The 20,025-nt window shown below is 38.5% G+C and overlaps 1 protein-coding gene across 1 annotated transcript in view; it reads right to left on the minus strand.

The window, feature by feature from the left end:
- Positions 1-20,025, minus strand: part of LOC114654253 (leucine zipper putative tumor suppressor 3) — a 115,590-nt gene that overhangs the window by 20,505 nt on the left and 75,060 nt on the right. The window contains exons 5-7 of the mRNA XM_028804678.2: positions 19,102-19,644; positions 10,682-11,002; positions 7,185-7,415 (exon numbers count right to left, since the gene is read on the minus strand). Of these exons, the coding sequence (XP_028660511.2) occupies positions 7,185-7,415; positions 10,682-11,002; positions 19,102-19,644 (1,095 nt within the window). The remainder of the gene's footprint in view (positions 1-7,184; positions 7,416-10,681; positions 11,003-19,101; positions 19,645-20,025) is intronic.

The raw sequence follows: 20,025 nt of genomic DNA on the forward strand, positions 1-20,025 counted from the left end.
GCCCATAGCACACAAAAAAAAAGGAGTCAGACGCGGGCGCCACACAAAGCCCATAGCACACAAAAAAGAGGAATCACACCCACGCCCCAGAGTGAAACGGGACCGACTACGGAGTACACACACTAACATAAATAAGAAATGAGACACAAAGCCCCACTCCACTAACAGAAATAAGAAATGAGGCGACGCGCCCATAGCACACAAAAAAGAGGAGTCAGACGCAGGCGCCACACAAAGCCCATAGTACACAAAAAGGAGGAGTCACACACACGACCCAGAGTGAAACGGGACAGACTACGGAGTCCACACGGTGTCACCCATCAAGCCCGAGATTACACCTCAAAAACGAAAGAGCAACCGCAAGCAAACACTTGACATCATGCAGAAACCCCACAGATACGGACAAAACAACATTTTTGAATCACATTATCCCCGCCCCACAGTAAAACGGGACATACTACGGAGTCCACAAAGGTTCACAATTCAAGCCCGAGATGGTACGGAAAAAGAGGAGTCACCCCCCCCGCACCAGAGTAAAACGGGACAGAGTACGGAGTCCACATAGGGTCACACATCAAGCCCGAGATATTACAGAAAGCGAATTGTGGTACGGAAGACGGCAGATACTACGATAGAACCATTCGCCTACAACTCGCATCTGAAATCAACGTACACAGCATTATCCACGCACTTCTAAAAAACCGCACGCGGACACCCGACGTCATACATAAACAACAACAAACCGGACTACACTACATATTGGAATCACATTACAGTTATACAATATTAACAGGACAACCACAGATAATACAGGCGCAACACCTGATGGGTAATAATAAGAACAAATGCACCGCATAATAGTTTGGAAAGAGCTTCGTAGTAACAGTGGGGAGACCCAGAGTGACACGGGCGAACACTCCGTATTAAACATACATCATCCTCACACGTCCAAACTATATAGGATAGGTGAATCACATTACAGTGATGCATTATTAACAGTACGATAAACATCACAGTATCGCAAACAAATGAAAATTATTACTCGAAAAAGGGAAAATATATTCACCACGGACCAGGGGCCTCATGTATAAACGGTGCGTACACACAGAAATGTTGCGTACGAACCTTTCCCACGCTCCAATCGCGATGTATAAAACCTAAACTTGGCGTAAAGCCACGCACATTTCCACGGTAACTCATACCTTGGCGTACGCAATTTCTCCGATCGGTTTTGCAGACTGGCGGCACCCAGCGTCAAAGCAGTGCTACTGTTCCTGTGTGATCACCTTTCTTTCTTAGATCCACATTCCTGACACTGCTTTATAAATACACTGAAACTAACTGCATATTGTTTATTAGTGTAATGCATCTGATTGTAATTAACCTGCAGCAATATAATGGTCCAGGGAATAGCCATAGTATTCCAAATACCATAACTGCTTTAGCGTTGTAACTCTCACTGCATCTTCTTCTTCTTTCAGCTGCTCCCGTTAAGGGTTGCCACAGCAGATCATCTTTTTCCATATTACTCTCACTGCACCACTCGGAGTATTTATATCACTGTATCTGAGAGAGGAATCACAGCAGCAGCTGAAATATCGGTATACAGCATGAAGCAGACGCTGCCTGAGCCTTGGCAAAACGCTTTATAGGGACTTCCCAGTACGGACTTCGCGGTTTAGAAAAGGTTTCATCCCAAGAACTCTAAACGCACTCAATCAGTCCATCAAGTGCTCCTTATATAACTGTTTACTTATAAGTACAATCACCTCACTGTAAACTTGCACTACAGTTATAATATTGCACAACCTGCGCCACTTTATAAAGTGCGTATTTACATATGATGACGGTATTCATTTTTAAGATGAAATGCAGCAAAATATGTTGATTATATTATACAGCTAAAACTTTAACTTCATTTAAATAATCTGTATTGTTAATAATTAAACATGTGAGGACACGGTGCCGCAGCGCTAGCTAGCTCAGGGATTGTTCCTGCATTGCGTTGTATTCTTGCGCTGACGCGACACTGGAAAGATAGACAGATAGAATAATTAAACATGTACTACGAAGATATTTCGATGTTCCTTAAAAGTTTTGAAGAATCGGCGTTCTAAACTTACAGATGGCTTAACGTCTATTACAGACCTGATTGTGTGGCGATTGGTCATTTGGAGAAAGAAAAGTAAGGACAGGAATTGGAGGTTAGTACGTTTGAAAGAGACAGTACTTCTGTAATAAATTATTTCATCGAAGGTCGCACATGGCGCAGCAAGCCTCTTGCGTGAGATATGAACAATCACTGCGCCACCGTGTTCCCATGTTTAATAACATGCTTTCATTCCTATCATCATGAAAATGATATCACATATACATGTCAGTATTTTAATTATTCAGAGAGCTGTAATATCACGAATGTAATGGATTCTGTGTCGGAGAAAGAGAAAGAACGGAAGCACGTAGTGATTCACATACATAGAGCACATAGAAGATCAAATACAGAACAAAGCATTTAACGTGCTACTTGAGAACTACTTTAATGGCAAAATAAACTACGTGAAATTTCGAGATTAAAGTTGACATTTCGTGCTTTTTTTCCAACTGTGTGCCTATTTTTTTTTTCTGTACCCTGATAAGCTTTCATATGACACTCAGACGGTGGGCTACGACTCGACTTTTCACGGCGACTTTGATATGTGATTTCTTTTTTATTTCGGGCACTGTGCGACTTTGTGAAGTTGAGCCTTCGAGTTTCTCCGACACTCTGTCACTCGATCAACTTCCTTTTGTTGATTATACCACTGCTTAAACCAACAAATAGTACGTTTTTCCTTTTCCTCCACTTGGTATTCGCTGAAATTCTTATATTTCCCCCGTGCTTTTCCCATTGTCTTTTCACAGAAGGCTATTTATATTGATTTGCATATTGAAAGAGGCGTAATTCTGGGAGGAGTTGGGGCGGGACAGAAGGTGCGTGCACGTGTGTTACTTTTCACGCCGATCGGGATTTATGTAGTGGAAGAACGTGAAAGTATGCGTGCGCACAGATTCCTGCATCTGGATTTTTCTGTGCGTACGCACAATCCCGCTTTTGTGTTTACGCCATGTTATAGTGTGAGTTCTACGCACGCCGTTATACATGAGGCCCCAGGTGTCATTGAAACAAAAGCAGAATAAAGCGAGATCAGAAATGAAAGACAGAGTAGAAAGCAAAGTAAAACGTCATAAACAGGTTAAACGAGGGGGCCAAACACATGGACAGCAGGTTACAGATAATGAAGACCGGAATTCAAAAGCTTCAAAAACAAAAGCTCGACTGACTGACATACAAACTGAAACGGGAAACACTACGGGGTCCACAGTAGTCCACAATGCACCGCATAATAGTACGGACGGAGCTCCGTATTAACAGTGGGGGGCCCCAGGGTGACACAGGCGAACGCTCTGTATTAAACGTGCGTCATCCTCACACGTGGCTGCCCAGCGGGCACGGGTTCAAAACGCCGGGGGTAGGCGAGCGAAGCGAGCAGGGGGCGGAGCACCCTTGTAAATAAAATAATGATATGAAATAATCATGACCTCAAAATGAAAATATAAACACATAAAAATATTGGAATCTACATGTTCCAAAACCTCATAATCATAATAAAAGTATTATCCAAAGTTTAAAGTGCAAGTGTCACCATACCACAAAGAAACGATTCCACTAACGTGTGGTTAGTGATAGCATTCAGCCGTGGGTCTGCTTCCTATTGACATGGACTGGGCTTTTTTTTCAATTGATGAGGAAATGAATAGAGAATAGTATCAGAAAATATTGTTAGTGTGTTTTAGTTGAAATACTAAAGCTTAGGAGACGGTTAGTATTTCAGTAGAATATCGATTACGATCACTTTCACAAACATTGAAATGGCTCAAGAGAAGAAAGGTAATTGACTTTGAGTTTCCCAGTCAAAGTTCTGATCTCAGCCCCTTTGACAATTTATCATTTGAAAATAGCGGCCCACAAACCTGTTCTAAAAACCTCGCAGAGAAAGAGCAATCTGTCAAAAGGAATGGACTAAAATCACTTATAAATAGTGCACAAAGATAGTAGGCACCTACATCGAAAGATTCAAAACTGTTTTAATGATGCAGGGGTTGCTCATCAGAATAGTACTGCGTTGGGTCTGAATGCTTATGTATCAGAGTGTTTCAGTTTTTAATATGATTTATGATAGCTGCTTGAAAGTAACATGTTTTGTCATTAAATTTTACCATCTGGAGCACATGAGTTTGCAATAAAAATACAGACTGCAGAAAGGTGTCTGGGTATTATTTTAATGCAACATCATAATTTTCTTTCAATTTATTATGCTTTACTATTTTTTACTATGGTTAAGTACTCACTGTAATGTAAAATAGTTAGGTCTGTTATGCATATGTAACAATTCCCATTGGTGAGCGAAGCGAGCAGGGGGCAGAGCCCCCTAGTACAGTGGTTCTCAAGTGGTCTGGCTTTGGGACCCACTTTCACCCCTTTTCAACTTCTCAAATTTATTGAATGAAAAGATGGTGCAGTTTGAACCTGAGATAGTAGAATAGAATATCACAGTATTCCAACACAAAAAACCCGATAAACCTAATGATAAACCAAAATAACCAGCAATTGGCGATGCCAGAGAGGAAAATATTCCCTTTTACACTCAATTAGCTGCTTTTAATTAAAACCAAAACTCTCCAGTACTACTGTTAAAAACTCTTCAGTAACTGTTTTTAACAGACTCGACAATGCTTTCATGCACAAATATGAAATAAAAAGGGGCAACTACTGAGAAGTATTTACAAAAAACCTCAAATTATGTAGTTTTATCAGAGAATCCTCACTCACTGAATCTATGACAACCAACACTGCACTATGGAAAAAATTCAGTTTCTTCATGAGCATTTTTTTTAACAAAGAGAAATAAACAAAGAGTGAAGTTCAAAAGGATTCAAGTATACTAAATTAAACTTTCTTCTGATTACATTATCAGTAGGTAAATGGTGAAATCATTGTGCTTTGAAGAAAATTAAGCAACACTCTCTTCAACCTTAGGTGTAACACTGACATTATAGACCTGAGTTTGGGGGAATTAATGGGAGAACTGGGCATATTTTTTGCTCCTGACAAGAGTCTCAAAGTCTGGAGTTACAGTAGACAAAACAACTCTGAGGTCATGCTCAATGTCCAGTCTGTTTTTGTGTTTTGTCTTCAGCTGAACCAGAGCTGAGAATCCACACTCACAGAGATAGGTAGTGCTGAATGGTAGCAGGATTTTTACTGCTTGAGTGGCAAGACAAGGATACTCGCTCATCACAGTGCTGCACCAGAACTGGGAGAGGCTTACCTCCATGAATTTGTTTTTTAGCGTGTTATCACATGATAGCTCCACCTGCTGACTCTCTTCGTTGCTTGGCAACATGATGTTTTCCATCTCAATTCCAAATGGGTCATGTATCCAGTTCATCATCCCTCTGTTTTTCGGGAAAGTAATCAATAAACCACTCAAGAAGTTTATTCAGCTGTCTCGTTTTCCTCATTACATTTTTTCCTGCCGTGTCCAGTTGCTGTCCCTCATGACAGGCATTGGGGAACATGTTGAGTTGGCTTTTAGAAACATGACTTGCCCACAAGCAGATCTTTTCTTGAAAGCTTTCAATTTATTATACTGTTCAAAAATGTTGTGACCCCTCCCCTGCACAGACACATTTAATGTGTTTAATTGTTCAAACACATCAGCGAGGTAAGCAACGTGTGCAAGCCACACACTGTTGATAAACAGGTCTGCAAGAGGTGAATTGTTCTGGGCAAGAAAAGCTGCGATTTCAGCTCATAGTTCATAAAAACGGGACAGTATCTTTCCCCCTCGAAAGCCAGCGTACCTCGGCATGATACCACACCTGTACATGCTCACTACCAAGATCTTGGCACAGTTTCTGAAAACATCAGGTGTTCCTTGCACTCCGTTTAATGTAGTTTACCACTTGGATGACATCTTTTAATGTTCCATGAAGCACTGGTACCATATCCTTTACTTCCAGAGCCTCCCGATGTAAAAAACAATGGTTCCAAGTTGCATTTGGAGCTTTCTTAAGTATTCTCCTCACGACCCCCAAGTTTTTTCCTGTCATGGAGGCAGCACCATCAGTTGTGATACCAACGCACATGTCCCAGCTTAGGCCCACTGGACACAAACACAAGTCCACAGAGCTGAAAATGTCCTCTGCAGTCGTAGTAGTAGGGAGCTCTCTTGTGCAGAGAAATTGTTCCTGTAAGACCCGTCCCACACATGTCTCACGTAAACAGTAAAACTGCTTTGTTATGTCTGTGGATTCGTCCATTTGTAAGGCAAAATGACCACTTGCCTTAATGGGAGCTGTGGTCTGTTGTTTGATGTCATCTGACATGTCTTCAATTTGCCTACTAATAGTGTCATTTGACAGAGGTATAGTTTTAAGTTTATCCACTGCGGATTGATCCAACACCTCTCTGACCATGTCCATGGCTGCAGGTAAGATGAGCTCCTCTGCAATGGTGTGGGGCTTCTTTAACTTTGCAATATGATGTGCCACCAGGTAAGATGCCTGTTCTTGCTTCAAGCACAAAGAAGTATGACACTTCTGTTATGCTCTCAGGTCTTGAAGTCGTCTTTTGAAGTACTCAACAGGTTTATCTTTGAGATAATGGCGTTTTGCTTCCAAATGCCACTTCAGTTTTGATGGCTTCATGCTTTCACATGCCAACACCTTGCTGCACAAAACACACTGAAGTTTTTGTCATCCTTTGTCGTCAATATAAGAAAATCCAATATATTCTGCGTCGTACCTGCGTTTCGCCATACTCAATTAGCATATAGAAACAAAGTTTGTGGGTCTTCTTCTATGGTGTGAAACTGCAGTTGTCAAGTCACATTACCAGGCATTATCACCACCTACTGTAAAGAAGTGTGAACACTCCCGTTTATTTTTTTCTTAACATTTTTTTGCCTAGGCAAAGGCCCGCAACCCAATTAAAACGGGTTGGGTCACGACCCACCAGTTGAGAATCACTGCCCTAGTATATATATATAGTATACATAGTATATATGTCCTGTCTCTTACTGCAATTAAAAAACAAGAGTCATAGATAATTTGCTACATTTTTTTAGCTTTGACATTATTACCTCAGCTAGTGTTTGCTGCAGCTCTGCTTCACAGCTCTCCAGTGCCACACTCTTGCTGTTGTAAGACTCCTTGAGGCTAAGAATGGCCTCTTCACGTTCCCGAAGCTGAGTTTTTAGTTCCTTCAGCTGACTTCGGAGTGCTACCATCTCCCCAAGCTTCTGATTAACATCTGCTTGTGAGTCCCTTAGCTGCTGTTTCAGGAGCGAGATTTCTCCTGCCTTTTGACAAACCTGTAAAAGAAGAAAGATAACTAAAGGAACTGAAGCTTTTTTATTTGTAGTGAATGAGCCAGAAGTAGTGGGTTAGTGACAGTAAAATGTATGGTGAGACAGAAGAAAAGTGTAACTAGACCAATGGGATAAAAATTAGACACATGCATAAAGTGCAAGAAGTGATATTTTAAATGAGAAGCATGATTTTTACAGGAGAAACTAAGGCACATTTTATCTTGAGCTAGCTCATGAACCTGACTCTAATGGCCTGTGCAGTCCCCAGATCTCAATCCACTACAGCACGCTTAGGGTGATGTGAAATATGAGGTTCACAGAATGAATGTGTGGTCAAAAAATCTGCAGGAACTGAGTGATACTTTCAGGTTAGTATAAGCCTAAAATCCTACTGAATTAATTGCCTTTAAGAATTTAAGGTATTCTGGGTGAAAAGGGTTAAAAATCATGGCCACTGAGTGTACTGTAATTAAATAATGAGAGATTAATAATGTGCTGACATAGGAAAATTATCTCATATGTTCATATGTAAGCTTATAAACATTTCTTACAAGAAAAGGACATGGAAAAATAAATACAGTAAATATATAAAAAGACAGCAATAAAATAAACAATAAAAACATATTTATTCCACTTCAATTTTGAGAAACTTATTTAATACCAATACTTTAAGCAGGTGATTTAAGATTATGTCTAACACTGCTGTTCTTTGAAATGAAAGATCAGCAGATGAGCACTTTAATACTTATATAACTAGTTGTGAAAAAGATAAACGCATCTGTTCAAACAGGAAAATGCTCTGGTACAAATGGACATGAAATTTTGCTTAATTACAAAGCAGCATCAACAGTAAATGATGACTCTATATTATAGGGATGACATATTGAAAAGTTAAAAATCCATTTACTGGTCACCCAAAATAAAGACTGCAAAGGAAAAAATATTGAATATAAAATAATCCTCCTGTAGCAAACTGCAGCAAATATGCACATTACACACTCAGAGCAATGAAAGTTGCAGAAATCAGTAAATTGCTAACAACCTGTTAACTCTAAATTGACCTGGTATGGATGAATGTACCAATATTTCCTGTGTATGACTGATTTCATATCCAGAATTTGTTCTTGCTCTGTGTGCAACCCGGACAAGATAGTTTTTGGATCCCAAAGGGTCTTATGCTTGTGTGTTCGGCAGTAGGAACAGAATTGGGCTCTTTTAAGAATAGTAACCAAAGAAAAAGCAATCAAGGGAAACATTTGCCTGAAGAGAAGCTAAATAAAAGCTTAGAAAACTTAAGAAAATATTTAACTTTGTTAGCGTTCTTAGAATGGTGATTTATTTCACTCTCCATTAAGAACAGCTGAAAGAAGCCTATAGGAAAACATGATTGTAAAGAGGGTCTTTGAGGCTCTGCTCTCATCAGTCATCTTACAAAGGAGCAGATGCTGTAAGCAGGCAGTGGACCAGAACAATGTAACATTGATGTTTTTCTTAAATTGTCATCTTCTGCTCTTTGTCCATTGGCAGGTTTCCAGTTTCTTCCAGGGAAAGCTTATAATTTTTTAGTTTGTAAATCTTTTGTACCAGAAAAAATATGCTGGGTATTGTTAATCTCTTTCTTAAGTCTTACCTCAGGCTGTTCTATAGAAACTTCCACAACTAAGACTCAATTTGGCTAGTTAGGTTTGTACTATGTCTACAGCATTTGCATAGCTGTTTCTTCTGGTTATTTATGCTGTTTTTTATAATAAGCTAAGTACATTTTGTATATAAATAATGATGTAAATAAAAAACATTTATGTTTACAGATCACTGGAGAGTTCACCTTTAAGGCATGGACAGACACCACATGGCATAGACATCACTATTATTGTATACCAGTAACGGCGCACTGCACCAGTGAATACACTTGACTTGAGCATTCATAGTTTCCATACTTTTTCTCTGTACGTTTAGCACTCGTTTGCTCAGAGGTTGATGCTCTTGCTGCTTCTTGAGCAGCTGTTCTTTTCAACACCCTAGCAGCCCACTTCTTCTCTTCTTTCGTCTGCACCTTTTCGCATTAAAACTGATTAAGTCAGTGTTTGTGTTGCAATTACTTAGTACGTTTTCTTTAATTTTTCACTTAAGCTACCACTTAAGTCTTCAATCTGCCTCAAGAATGATTTAAGATATGAAGAGAAAGCGGAAGTGACAGTGATAGGGATGAGAACGGCGCCTGCTGGCCGCTTGTGAGAGTTGATTCTACAATAAAATTAAAATAAAAAGAGGAATAACCTTGGAGGTCAATCGTCATCCTGAACGTGGATAGTAGACATCACATAGTATATGTGTACTAAATTTCAGGTCAATAGGTCGAACGGTTTGCCGCTACAGGTGACTTAAAATCCTGGACAGACAAACGAACAGCCACGGTAGCGTAATATATATAAAAATCTGGCTGACAAATTTACCCAAGTGACTATCAGGATCAGCAATAACAAGAAATATTTACACTATTTTCCTTTTAAATTTGGAGCGGGTTGAACAGTGTCACACAGTATGTCAGGATTGGAAGTTAAATTGGCAACCTTGTGGCTCAAAGTGAGCACAACAAAAAGAAATATTGTAAAATGGTAGTCTATACATACATATGCAACACTTAAAATATACAGTATATGAATTTACAATGTAATAAAGATGAAGAACAGCGTGCTGCCTAAGTGGGTTTTAACCAAACACAGACTGCTGGCGTGCCAGTAGTGTTAGGTGCAAGGCAGAAACAGCCCTGGAGGAAGTGTTAGTTCATACGGGGCACAATGACACACACACTAAAACTTGCTCAAACTAGGCCAATGTAAAGCATCCAATTATCTTTTTGCATGCATCATTGGGATTTGGGAGGAAAACTGGAATACATCTACATTTGTAAGGTAGTGTACTGGCCACTGTGCCATACTGCAACCCTATACAAGAAAATCACCTGCAAAGAAGGCAAATATGATCATCCTGTTCAGGACACAATGATCAATCATCCATACATTTATTAAACATGCTTATCCTGCTTAAACTGATGTTAGGGTGAAAGAAAACAGCACAATTACAGGGTACATACCAGTCATAAACTGGGTGCCAGGCAATTGCAGGGTACACTGACTTAGTCTTACACTCACATAAAACCAAACCAAGGCCCAAAAATGTAATGTGTTTCTTCACCTCTCTAATATCTGTACAAAATTGGGGTCACATATTAGCCTGAGGACCCCACACTTTCCTGCTGTTGTCCTCACCTCCCACTTTGTCTCCTCCAGACGAGGCAGCATATCTGCCTGCTCCTTCTTGTACTCTAGGCACTTTTTTTCCAGCTCCTCCCTCTGCGCCAGCAGGGATGCAACTTCATCTTGCAGGTGATGCTTTTCTTGTTGTAGCCGTGCGCTCTGTAGCTGTAGGGCCTGTTGAGCACGTTGAGCCTTTCGTGACACCTGCTGTAGCTTGTTCGCATAGTTTTGACGCAGCTCCTCCATTTCACGTTCCCAGAGCCTTTGTTTTTCTTCAAAGACTTGTACAATTGCTGCTTCACTCTGGTCCAGGTTTCTTCGCATATGTAGCACCTAACACGCAAATTTTGAGAATTACTAATGACATAAGGCAAACAGTTACACAATGAATTGAAGAATTTTCCACTATTCATTGTATTTAACATAGAATGCTAAAAAGCAAATTTGGCCTCAGGGTATTTATCACAGCAAAAGGCAACTATGTAGTACAAGGGCAGTACAGTAAGAATTCACTAGTGATGGTAAAGGAAATTCAGAGGATGCCAAATGCACAAAATAAAAACACAGGCTTATGTATCGAAAAGTTCTAAAAATACAACTGATGTCAAAATCAAACAAATATTATCAGATCTCAATGACTACTTGACTCATTGAGATTTGAACTAAAGAAATATAACTGATGTCAATATCAAAGAAAACCAACATAAAAAACCTGTAAAATGTTACCCAACTCTTATTATGATCCAGGCAGCAAAGGCAGTAACATGTAACCAGTGACTGTGTTGTTAAAACACAGCAAGGCAATTCAGAAAGATACAGTATATTCAAAATGGGTAGGCATAGGTTAAAGGCAAAAAGATCAACAAAATGTCCAAGCAACACAGATAGAAAGGGAAGGGTTGGGGTATGCAGCAAGCACTAACAGAAAGGTATGAGGTAGGAGGCCAACATGGCTCTTGGACATCACCTAATAGGGTAGCTGCAACAGGGACATTTCCAAGAAAGAGCAGGTTATGTTAATCCCCAAGGCTGATTGAGGTTTTATTGGAATGTCAGCACTTTGATTATCATGCCCTAACTGCTAAAATGTCAGTGTATTCCTAAATCAACTAGATCCTAAAAAATCATGTCAAATGTAACATCACAATGCTGAAAAAACTGAAATAAAGAAAACAAATAAAAAAACAAAGGACAATAAAAAATAACCAGTGAGCAGAAGACAATATTTAAAACAAACAAACAAAGGGATCAGTATGATGACAATAATAGATGGCTTCCCTGTCCAGGGGCCTCATGTATAATGCTTTGCGTAGAATTTACACTACAACATACAAAAGACAAAACTAGAAATGTGGAAATGTACAGAAAATTCAGATACATAAAACTGTATGTAATCAAGGTTCTATAAACGTACAAACAATCCCAATCAACATACACACATGCACAAGCCTACAGCCCTACCCTGACCCCTCCCAGAATTTTGTCTATTTGAATATGCAAATCGATATAAATAGCCCCTTCTGTTCAGTCTCTTGTTAAAAGAAAATGGCAAAAGCATGTGTAAAAAAGAAGAAATTTTTCAGCGAAGGCAAAATGGAGGTCCTGCTTAGTGAAGTGGACACGAGGAAAAATGTACTATAGAAACATACTATTCAGTGGCTTAAGCAGGGGTATAAGCAACAAAAGGAGTGGCACAATGTGGTGGAGGCACTCAAAAGTTCAAGTTCAGAAAGTCGCACAGTACCTGAAATAAAAAAGAAGTGGTCAGATATCAAAGTCGGAGTGAAAAGGTGAGTCGTAGCCCACCATCTGAGTGTCAACACCACTGGAGGAGGTAGTAGAATTCGGGTGCTCACACCATTTGAGCAGCAAGCTGCTGAAATTATTGGTGAGACACTAGTAACTGGCATTTTACTAGTGGCTAAGGGTGAGTTTTTAAGGGTAATTATCCATACTTGTGTAAATAATTTGCTTGTTTAATAAGATACGAATCCAGGTGGTAACGAATCCAGGTGGTAATGGTGCTGCTGTGCTGTGCACATCTGGCGACCATCAGATAGATAGATAGAAGTATCTATCTATCTATCTATCTATCTATCTATCTATCTATCTATCTATCTATCTATCTATCTATCTATCTATCTATCTATCTATCTATCTATCTGGCTATGTACTAATGGACGCTTTCTGAAGTCACAAAATGCAATAGTGGACTCTATAGGAGATATGGCCAATGAAGTAAGGAATATAAATGCTGTACTATGTAATATTGACCTCAAATTAAATGAATTGGTTAAAAAATAAATGCTGCATCTGATTACCTGTTTTTACATTCTGATAATTACAATCAAAAGAGGTTGTGACCATGTCCGATCTGGCTGATCATTTGATGGGTCAGGGTCAGGTTCATCATACCGCCATCTCCTCAGGTACGGGAAAACCACAATTGTGTGCCACATTATGCAGAACACTACATGCTTGCACAAAGCAACACACTTTCTGTGGACTATGGAGCAGCACTTCACCAGTCTTATCCAGGCAGTGCCAATGGCCCTCTATAGCTACTCTATAGTACGTTTTACCACCATTATCATAACATCGCTCTTGTTCAGTCAGTGGTTGAAAAGCCACATATTAAGCAGGAACCCACTGTCACATAAGTAATCATGTTATATGGTTACATCATACAGATAACTTACAATTTTATTCCAAAGGGGTAATAATAAATGTCTTATCTTACCGAAAAAACTATTTTCAGGTTTGCTCCCAACACTTTTATAGCAATGTGCGTGCAGTCAACCGCTGCAATTACTTTTGGAAAACTGGATTTTGCTGTAAATTACGCTATGATTTCAACCACAGCATAAGGAAATGTTATATATCTGGATGACAAGCAGATAATACCATCCCACACAGCTGGCATGGCACAACTCAGTGATGACTGAGAAGTACCCGATCAGTCAGCCAGTTTACGTTGAAAAGCTGCTGAGGTTAAAAACTCAAGGGTGGACAGAATTTGCAAAGAGCAGGTAGAGCACAATTCCTCAAAGTCTGCCATTGTAAAGCCGGCCCCATTTCAGCATACGGCTGCAAGAGGGTAGCTCTTGGAAATCTAAATCAACTTAGAAGCCAGTCGTCACCTTGGGACAAGAAATCAGTATGATCTCTAAATACGTGCTCTCTTCTAATTCTTACATTTGCGATGTCTTCTAACAATGCTAAACCAGCCACTGTAGTTGAAATAGTTTGGCCATTCAGTGCAAAATTATATTGTTACAGATTGATTACAATCAAGTGCCTTAAATATGTAAACAATATGCAATTAATTTCAGTGCATTTGATAAAGCCTGTGTCATGGATGTGAATCTAAAAAAGAAAGGGAAACCACACAGAAACAGTAGCACTGCTTTGACACTGGGTGCCATCCATTTACAAAACCGAGCAGAGATACGGGTACGCATGGTCTGAGGCTGCAGTTAAAATGTGCGTAGTGTTGTGCCAAGTTTAGTTTTTATATATCTTTGCAAAAAACTATTGTTTCCTAAACAATGATGTAATTTATGTATGCAACAGGAAATGAATGTTAAGTTCTAAATGCTGTCATAGCCTAGCAATTTAGTTAAATTAGTGAAGAAGTTATCATTTCTGTCTGTGAAACCCCTTTCACACATGTAGTTTTATTCACAACTAATTTAACAGGAAGAAGTACAATATAAAGCAATTTGAAATGCTTGTGAAAGGGGGACTCTGCCAGCTCTGCTGGAAAAGATAACTGAGCAATATTCTTAAACTTATATATGGAAGGAGTTCTAGGGTGTTGTGCCGTGTTAGCCATTATGAATGTAGTGTGACGTCAAGCAAAATGACACCTTTAATTGGCTAACTAAAAGCATTACAATATGCAAGCTTTCAAGGCAACTCAGGCCCCTTCTTCTATGCAAGATGTAAAGGAGTTTAAATAACAAGCCTAATGTTAATTTCCTCCCTCTCCATGTGATCCTAGGCTTTATCATTGTATTGTTATATATCACTAACTAACTAACACACTTATGGATACATTTAGCATTTTTCAATCAAGTAATTACATTTTAATTGGGTTTTAATTTTTATTATTGCTATTTAATATCAACCAAATAACCACTGTAAAGGCTCTTATGTTTTAGGATCCATGCAAATAAAATTATGCAAGGAGAGCAGTGTCATGCATGGTAAAGCGGAATAAAAATAAAGACTAAAAAAGTAAGAGTTGATGGGAAAATGTGCTTTCACTCACTGATCACACAAAGATGGTGATTCTCCAAAGGAAGCTCAAGTCTTTACCAGGTATCTCATGAGGCTGACAGCAGCAATTAGGCAATGCAGTTTGTGTAAAGAAATTAATGTAACATACCAAGCAAAAGTACAAAATACATAGATATGATTTTCTGTGATATAATGCAATCAGCAATTTTTCATAACTGTACTTTTCATTATTGTATGTGGTGCTTTTTCTTAACTATTTCTACTGGCACTAGATTTGTTGTATTTCTTCTTGTCATTGTATGAGGTTGGGTACACCACAACACAGAGGAGGTGACCTCTAATTTCCAATAAGTCATGCCAAAATTCTCATCAACACAATGTTACTATGACTACCTCAAGGGTAAATTGTTGACCATATTTGTGTGCGCTTTTCTCTACTCATGTTTTATATAGGGAACCATATGTGCTCTCTATAAGCTTTCATTCAATTACATACATATTTAAGGAAATGATCAGCATGAAACAAAAAAAAAGTACTAGTCTAGTCCCTAACTGGCACAACCGGCATCAGATACTTTCCTGCATAGTATTTAAAGTTGCCTCCTAAGGCTGTACTTATAAAGATTTTGGGGGATCTCTTGCCAAGTTCACACTAGTTTTACAGAGGAGACATAACCAATGTAATATTATATGTCAGCACACGGGTTCTCTGAACTCACTAAATATGGCCATGGCCCACAATGTGAACTAGTATATTAATTGTTGTGGTGCTACAACAATGACACAGCCATCTTGAAACCTCAGAAAATTTCAGATTGTTTATCAGAAAAGCAAGAAAGAAAACATGTTCAGTTTGTGAGAAAACAAGCTCAAATGAATATTTAAATTGATGCAATTGGCCTTATTTACAAGTTGGTGCTCAGATGGACCCCAAAGTCCTGTAAATAAACTCTCTGGACACAGAGGAGTGCTGTGATGGGCACTGTGACAATGTTTTCTGTTTTTGTTTTAATACTATGTACTCTGTATAATTTATTTTCTTTGTTATTTACAGAATGACCAAACAGCTGATAATGGAAGTAAATGGAACTGGAGATCCAACAATTATGTGCCCTTAATGGGATAAAAGTGTTGCACATATGTTCATGGGCAAAGCTTTCAGATTGAGCAGTCCATTTGCAGAGTAGCTAGTTAATTATCTATATGTAATATCACAAGGTTCAGAAACCCATGTGTGCCTTTTGGCATAAAGAATGGACTGTCCAAGAGACTTTATTTGAAGAGAGACAACAGACACACTAAAGAGATACTCTTTATTCCATCACAGAAATTCCATAGAACTGAAAGTCACAGATGCCATTCATGCATCAGCTCATTGTGAAAGCCACCCAACAACACTCTTCATCTGACACAGATGTTATGTTTATTTTTACGGAAAGTATTATTTAAGCTTCTGACTTTAAAGCAAGGGTGTATTAGGGCTTCACATGTATCATTTATTCCCTGTCGTAGAACAGTAGGATTCCAATTTGACATTTTCATATATAGTGTTTTCACACATTCAACATTTTTTCAATGCTGTTGTCGACATGAAAAAGCTCTTTTAAGGCTATGTTCACATGGTAGCTAATAATGATTCTATCCAATTTTTTTGAACTGGCCACATTAATTTTGCACAGATCCAACTCTGACTAGCCAATCCTGAATGTGCCCTGCATGCACAAAATGAGTAAAATGATTCCATCAGGCAGATGCAACCCAATAATGCTGGTTGTTGCTGCTCAACTTCACATTATTTCAGTGCAGACTATCTGTGAATTTGTAAGCTCATGAGAACAAGATAGAGAACCAAGAAACGAAAGATCACAGCTGTTGGTTTGAGCATATTTATCACTGCCAGTGTTCGGAAAACAGAAACAATTAACCTAAAGAACTGGTGAGAGTACTGTGGGACAGTTTGGATGCAAAACATTCATTATGAGAGTAGTGTAAATACTTTCTGAATAGTTTTGATTTCATGTCGTTTTTTGCAAATTATACTGTACTTGTCTAAAAATCAGATCTGTGTCACATATGAGTGAAAAAATAATATATATTAAAAAAATACTTTTTAAAAACTAAAATAAAAGGTGGGAGCTTTTGCTAAGATTTTAAGAAGTGTTTTTTTGAATGTTGATTGATGAAAAGCGCCCACGCTTATATTTTACAAGTGATGTATGAGACACTTATTTTTTACTTTTTAGTTCACTTTTTAACTTAATATAAGCGTGGTTTTTAAAAAGTATTTTTTTATATATAAATTATTTTCAACTTTTTAGTCTTGAAAATTTTTCAAATATTCTCAAATGAAATGTTCTAACCGATACTAACACCATCTATTGAATAATATTTCTATCCGTTACTAGCGCCACCTATTGGTGAAATCTTGAACTATTTTTCATGTGAAAATTTCATTTCTTAATTAACATGAATTAATTGATCAATTAGTGAAACTGATTATTGATTCATGTATTGTCATCGGAAGTGAGTAAGTGTGCAAAATTTCAAGTCATTTAGACAATAGGAAGTGGGTTAAATATCAATTACAAGATTTGTAACAACAAACAGATGAAGTTAATATAAGCGTGGTAAAAATAAAATAATAATAATAATAAAAAAAGTGAATTGAAGTGAAGTTGGTTTCAAACCTCAAACCCATTGTTGTATGTGTTGGTTTAACAATGACACTGTTGTTATCAAGAAAACAACAAAAATGACATAATTATGCTATTATTATTTAATACCAATAATAATAAGTACTGTAATTCAATGGATTAAACAATACCAAACTGGATCATAACTATTAATCCTAAACATAACTGCAGTGAAAATATATTGATTTAAAAAAAATAAACAAAGCAAGCCCAGTCCAGTACTGATGGAATCCAGAGAAATCCATGACAATTTCCTGCATTTAAAACTTTTTTCCCTTTGGTCCCTAGACAAATGCTACATGATGGGTGTTCTACTGTATTTCAAACTTGTCCGCCTCTGCGCTAAAGTCAGTACATATTCAAAGAAATGTTTTTTCAGAGATCATATTGCCTCTCTTTGGCCAATTTCTTACAATTAGAAGTAAAACTGCTGTGGCATTAGCATTTAATTATGAATCATTCTGAGACCCCAATGCTCTTATTTACTTATTTCTATTCCAATACAGCATATCCTTATCTCTATGTTATGGGCTGTCAGGTTGCTCAGCACATCTTTGTAAATAAACTTGTGGTAGTCTGCAATGGGAAGAAGTGGATAAGGAGGACAAGAAGACAGAACCTTTTCTATCACACTCTCTGAGATACTCATGTTAAGTGACACACAGTATTCTGCTCCATTTATGATGTTTGGTGATAGCTTTTTTACCAATTCCCTCTTCTACTGATGCTTTAAGCATTGATATTATCGTTGGTAATTGGGCATTGGCTTGTTCTGTTAAATGCTTGATTTAGGCAGTGCTTTAATATTTTATTTTTCTTATCATGATGGATCGCTTCCCTGTCTACTAGCTAATCTATATTATCTAAATTGCAAGTATTTTCACTGCCACTCAGTTAATGCATGTAATGTAATGTTACACAATAATCAGTTTCATTTAGTCTTAAAATGCACAAAATATATTTTTTTCATTTTTCAATTATATATATTTTTATGGCTCACTTTGTGGAAGCCTAGTGAGGAGGCCCTTTGAGTCTGGAAGCTCCCTCTCCTCGCTGGGGCTGCAGGGGCATCTGCTACATCAGTGTCTTCATCACATTCATTTTATTTAGGCCATCTGCTATTAATATTTTCTTAATAAATATTACTTTGGTTTTAAATTTCTGTCCTTTGTTTGCATATCTTGAGAGACAGAAGTAAATACAGGGCACCTGGTGTGGTGATACTTTCTTTCTCACAGGGTTAGCAGGCTGAAGGAGACACCATGAAGCAAAGTAGTCTTTAGGTTCAGGTTATATCCAGAGATACCTGTGTGTTGTTTATGCCAAAGCTAGGAAATACCTATGTGAAGTACTGAGAACTGATGAATCAATCAATTCTTAAGTGGATTGGGTCTATGTGTATGTGTCTTTCTGTGTGTATACATTAAGCTTAAGAGTAGGCTACCCCATCACTAACCCCATAATAACAGACCATGTCAAAGGCTTCTTTACAGATACCTCCTGTTCTTTCTCCCAAAGGCGGTCTTCAAGGTCTTGGATGATGTCATCGCTGGAAGGTGAGTGCTGAAAAGGCAATGCCTCTGTCAGATGGCTTAGCTTATTGAAGGAGGAGCTGCTTTTACCAGATGATGAACGACCGCTGTCAGAGGTGGACAAACCATTGTTGTAGCCTCCAATGCCCACTCCCTTTTCGTAGGTGTTTGTAGTGCCCAGGCGATTTATGTGACTGGTAGAGGCACTAAGTGGGCCTAGTTGGTGTGATTGGGAGCCTGTGTACGTAGGCAGACTAGTGAGTGAATTTCTGCCAGAGTCTGAGAGCCCAGCTCCTGTCCTGCTCCCAGAAGGTCTTTCTCGTCCTGCTGAAGTTCCTGGACTATCCCGGTGGTCAGCTGTCCCACTGATCTTTGCATTTGCAGGTACTTTTCGGCTCTCCACTGCTGTCCCATTAGTCTGGGGAGGGCACACCAGGTTCTGCATGGAATGGAAGTTCTTAGGAACTACTGGCTTGAATGCAGAAGGCCTTACAAGAGCCTCACTACTCTGAAAATAAAGAAAAGAGATCCGTAAGATACAAGCAGACATCATAAAAAAGTTTCAAAATAATATTGATAGACAAGGCAGAAAAGTATAAGATTGTGACAAAAAACGTAGCAGGTCACCCTTAATGAAACACATGGTAAAAAGAGCAACAGAGAAAAAATGACAGAAAGATGAAGTAGTGTCTACAAACAAACAGGAAGGACTACAAACATTGTAGAAAACTATACATGGCATCATAATAATACCATTGCACACATAAAACTATGTTTTAGTTATCTGAATAATTACAGCAGATGCAGACAGAATAACAGACTTAAAGGGAAACAGTCACAGTTATTAGGAGTTGGGCTAGCCATGCATTGTATTACTCATGCCACCGTG

The sequence above is a fragment of the Erpetoichthys calabaricus genome, chromosome 7 (assembly GCF_900747795.2).
Source record: "Erpetoichthys calabaricus chromosome 7, fErpCal1.3, whole genome shotgun sequence".
Lineage (NCBI taxonomy): Eukaryota > Metazoa > Chordata > Cladistia > Polypteriformes > Polypteridae > Erpetoichthys > Erpetoichthys calabaricus.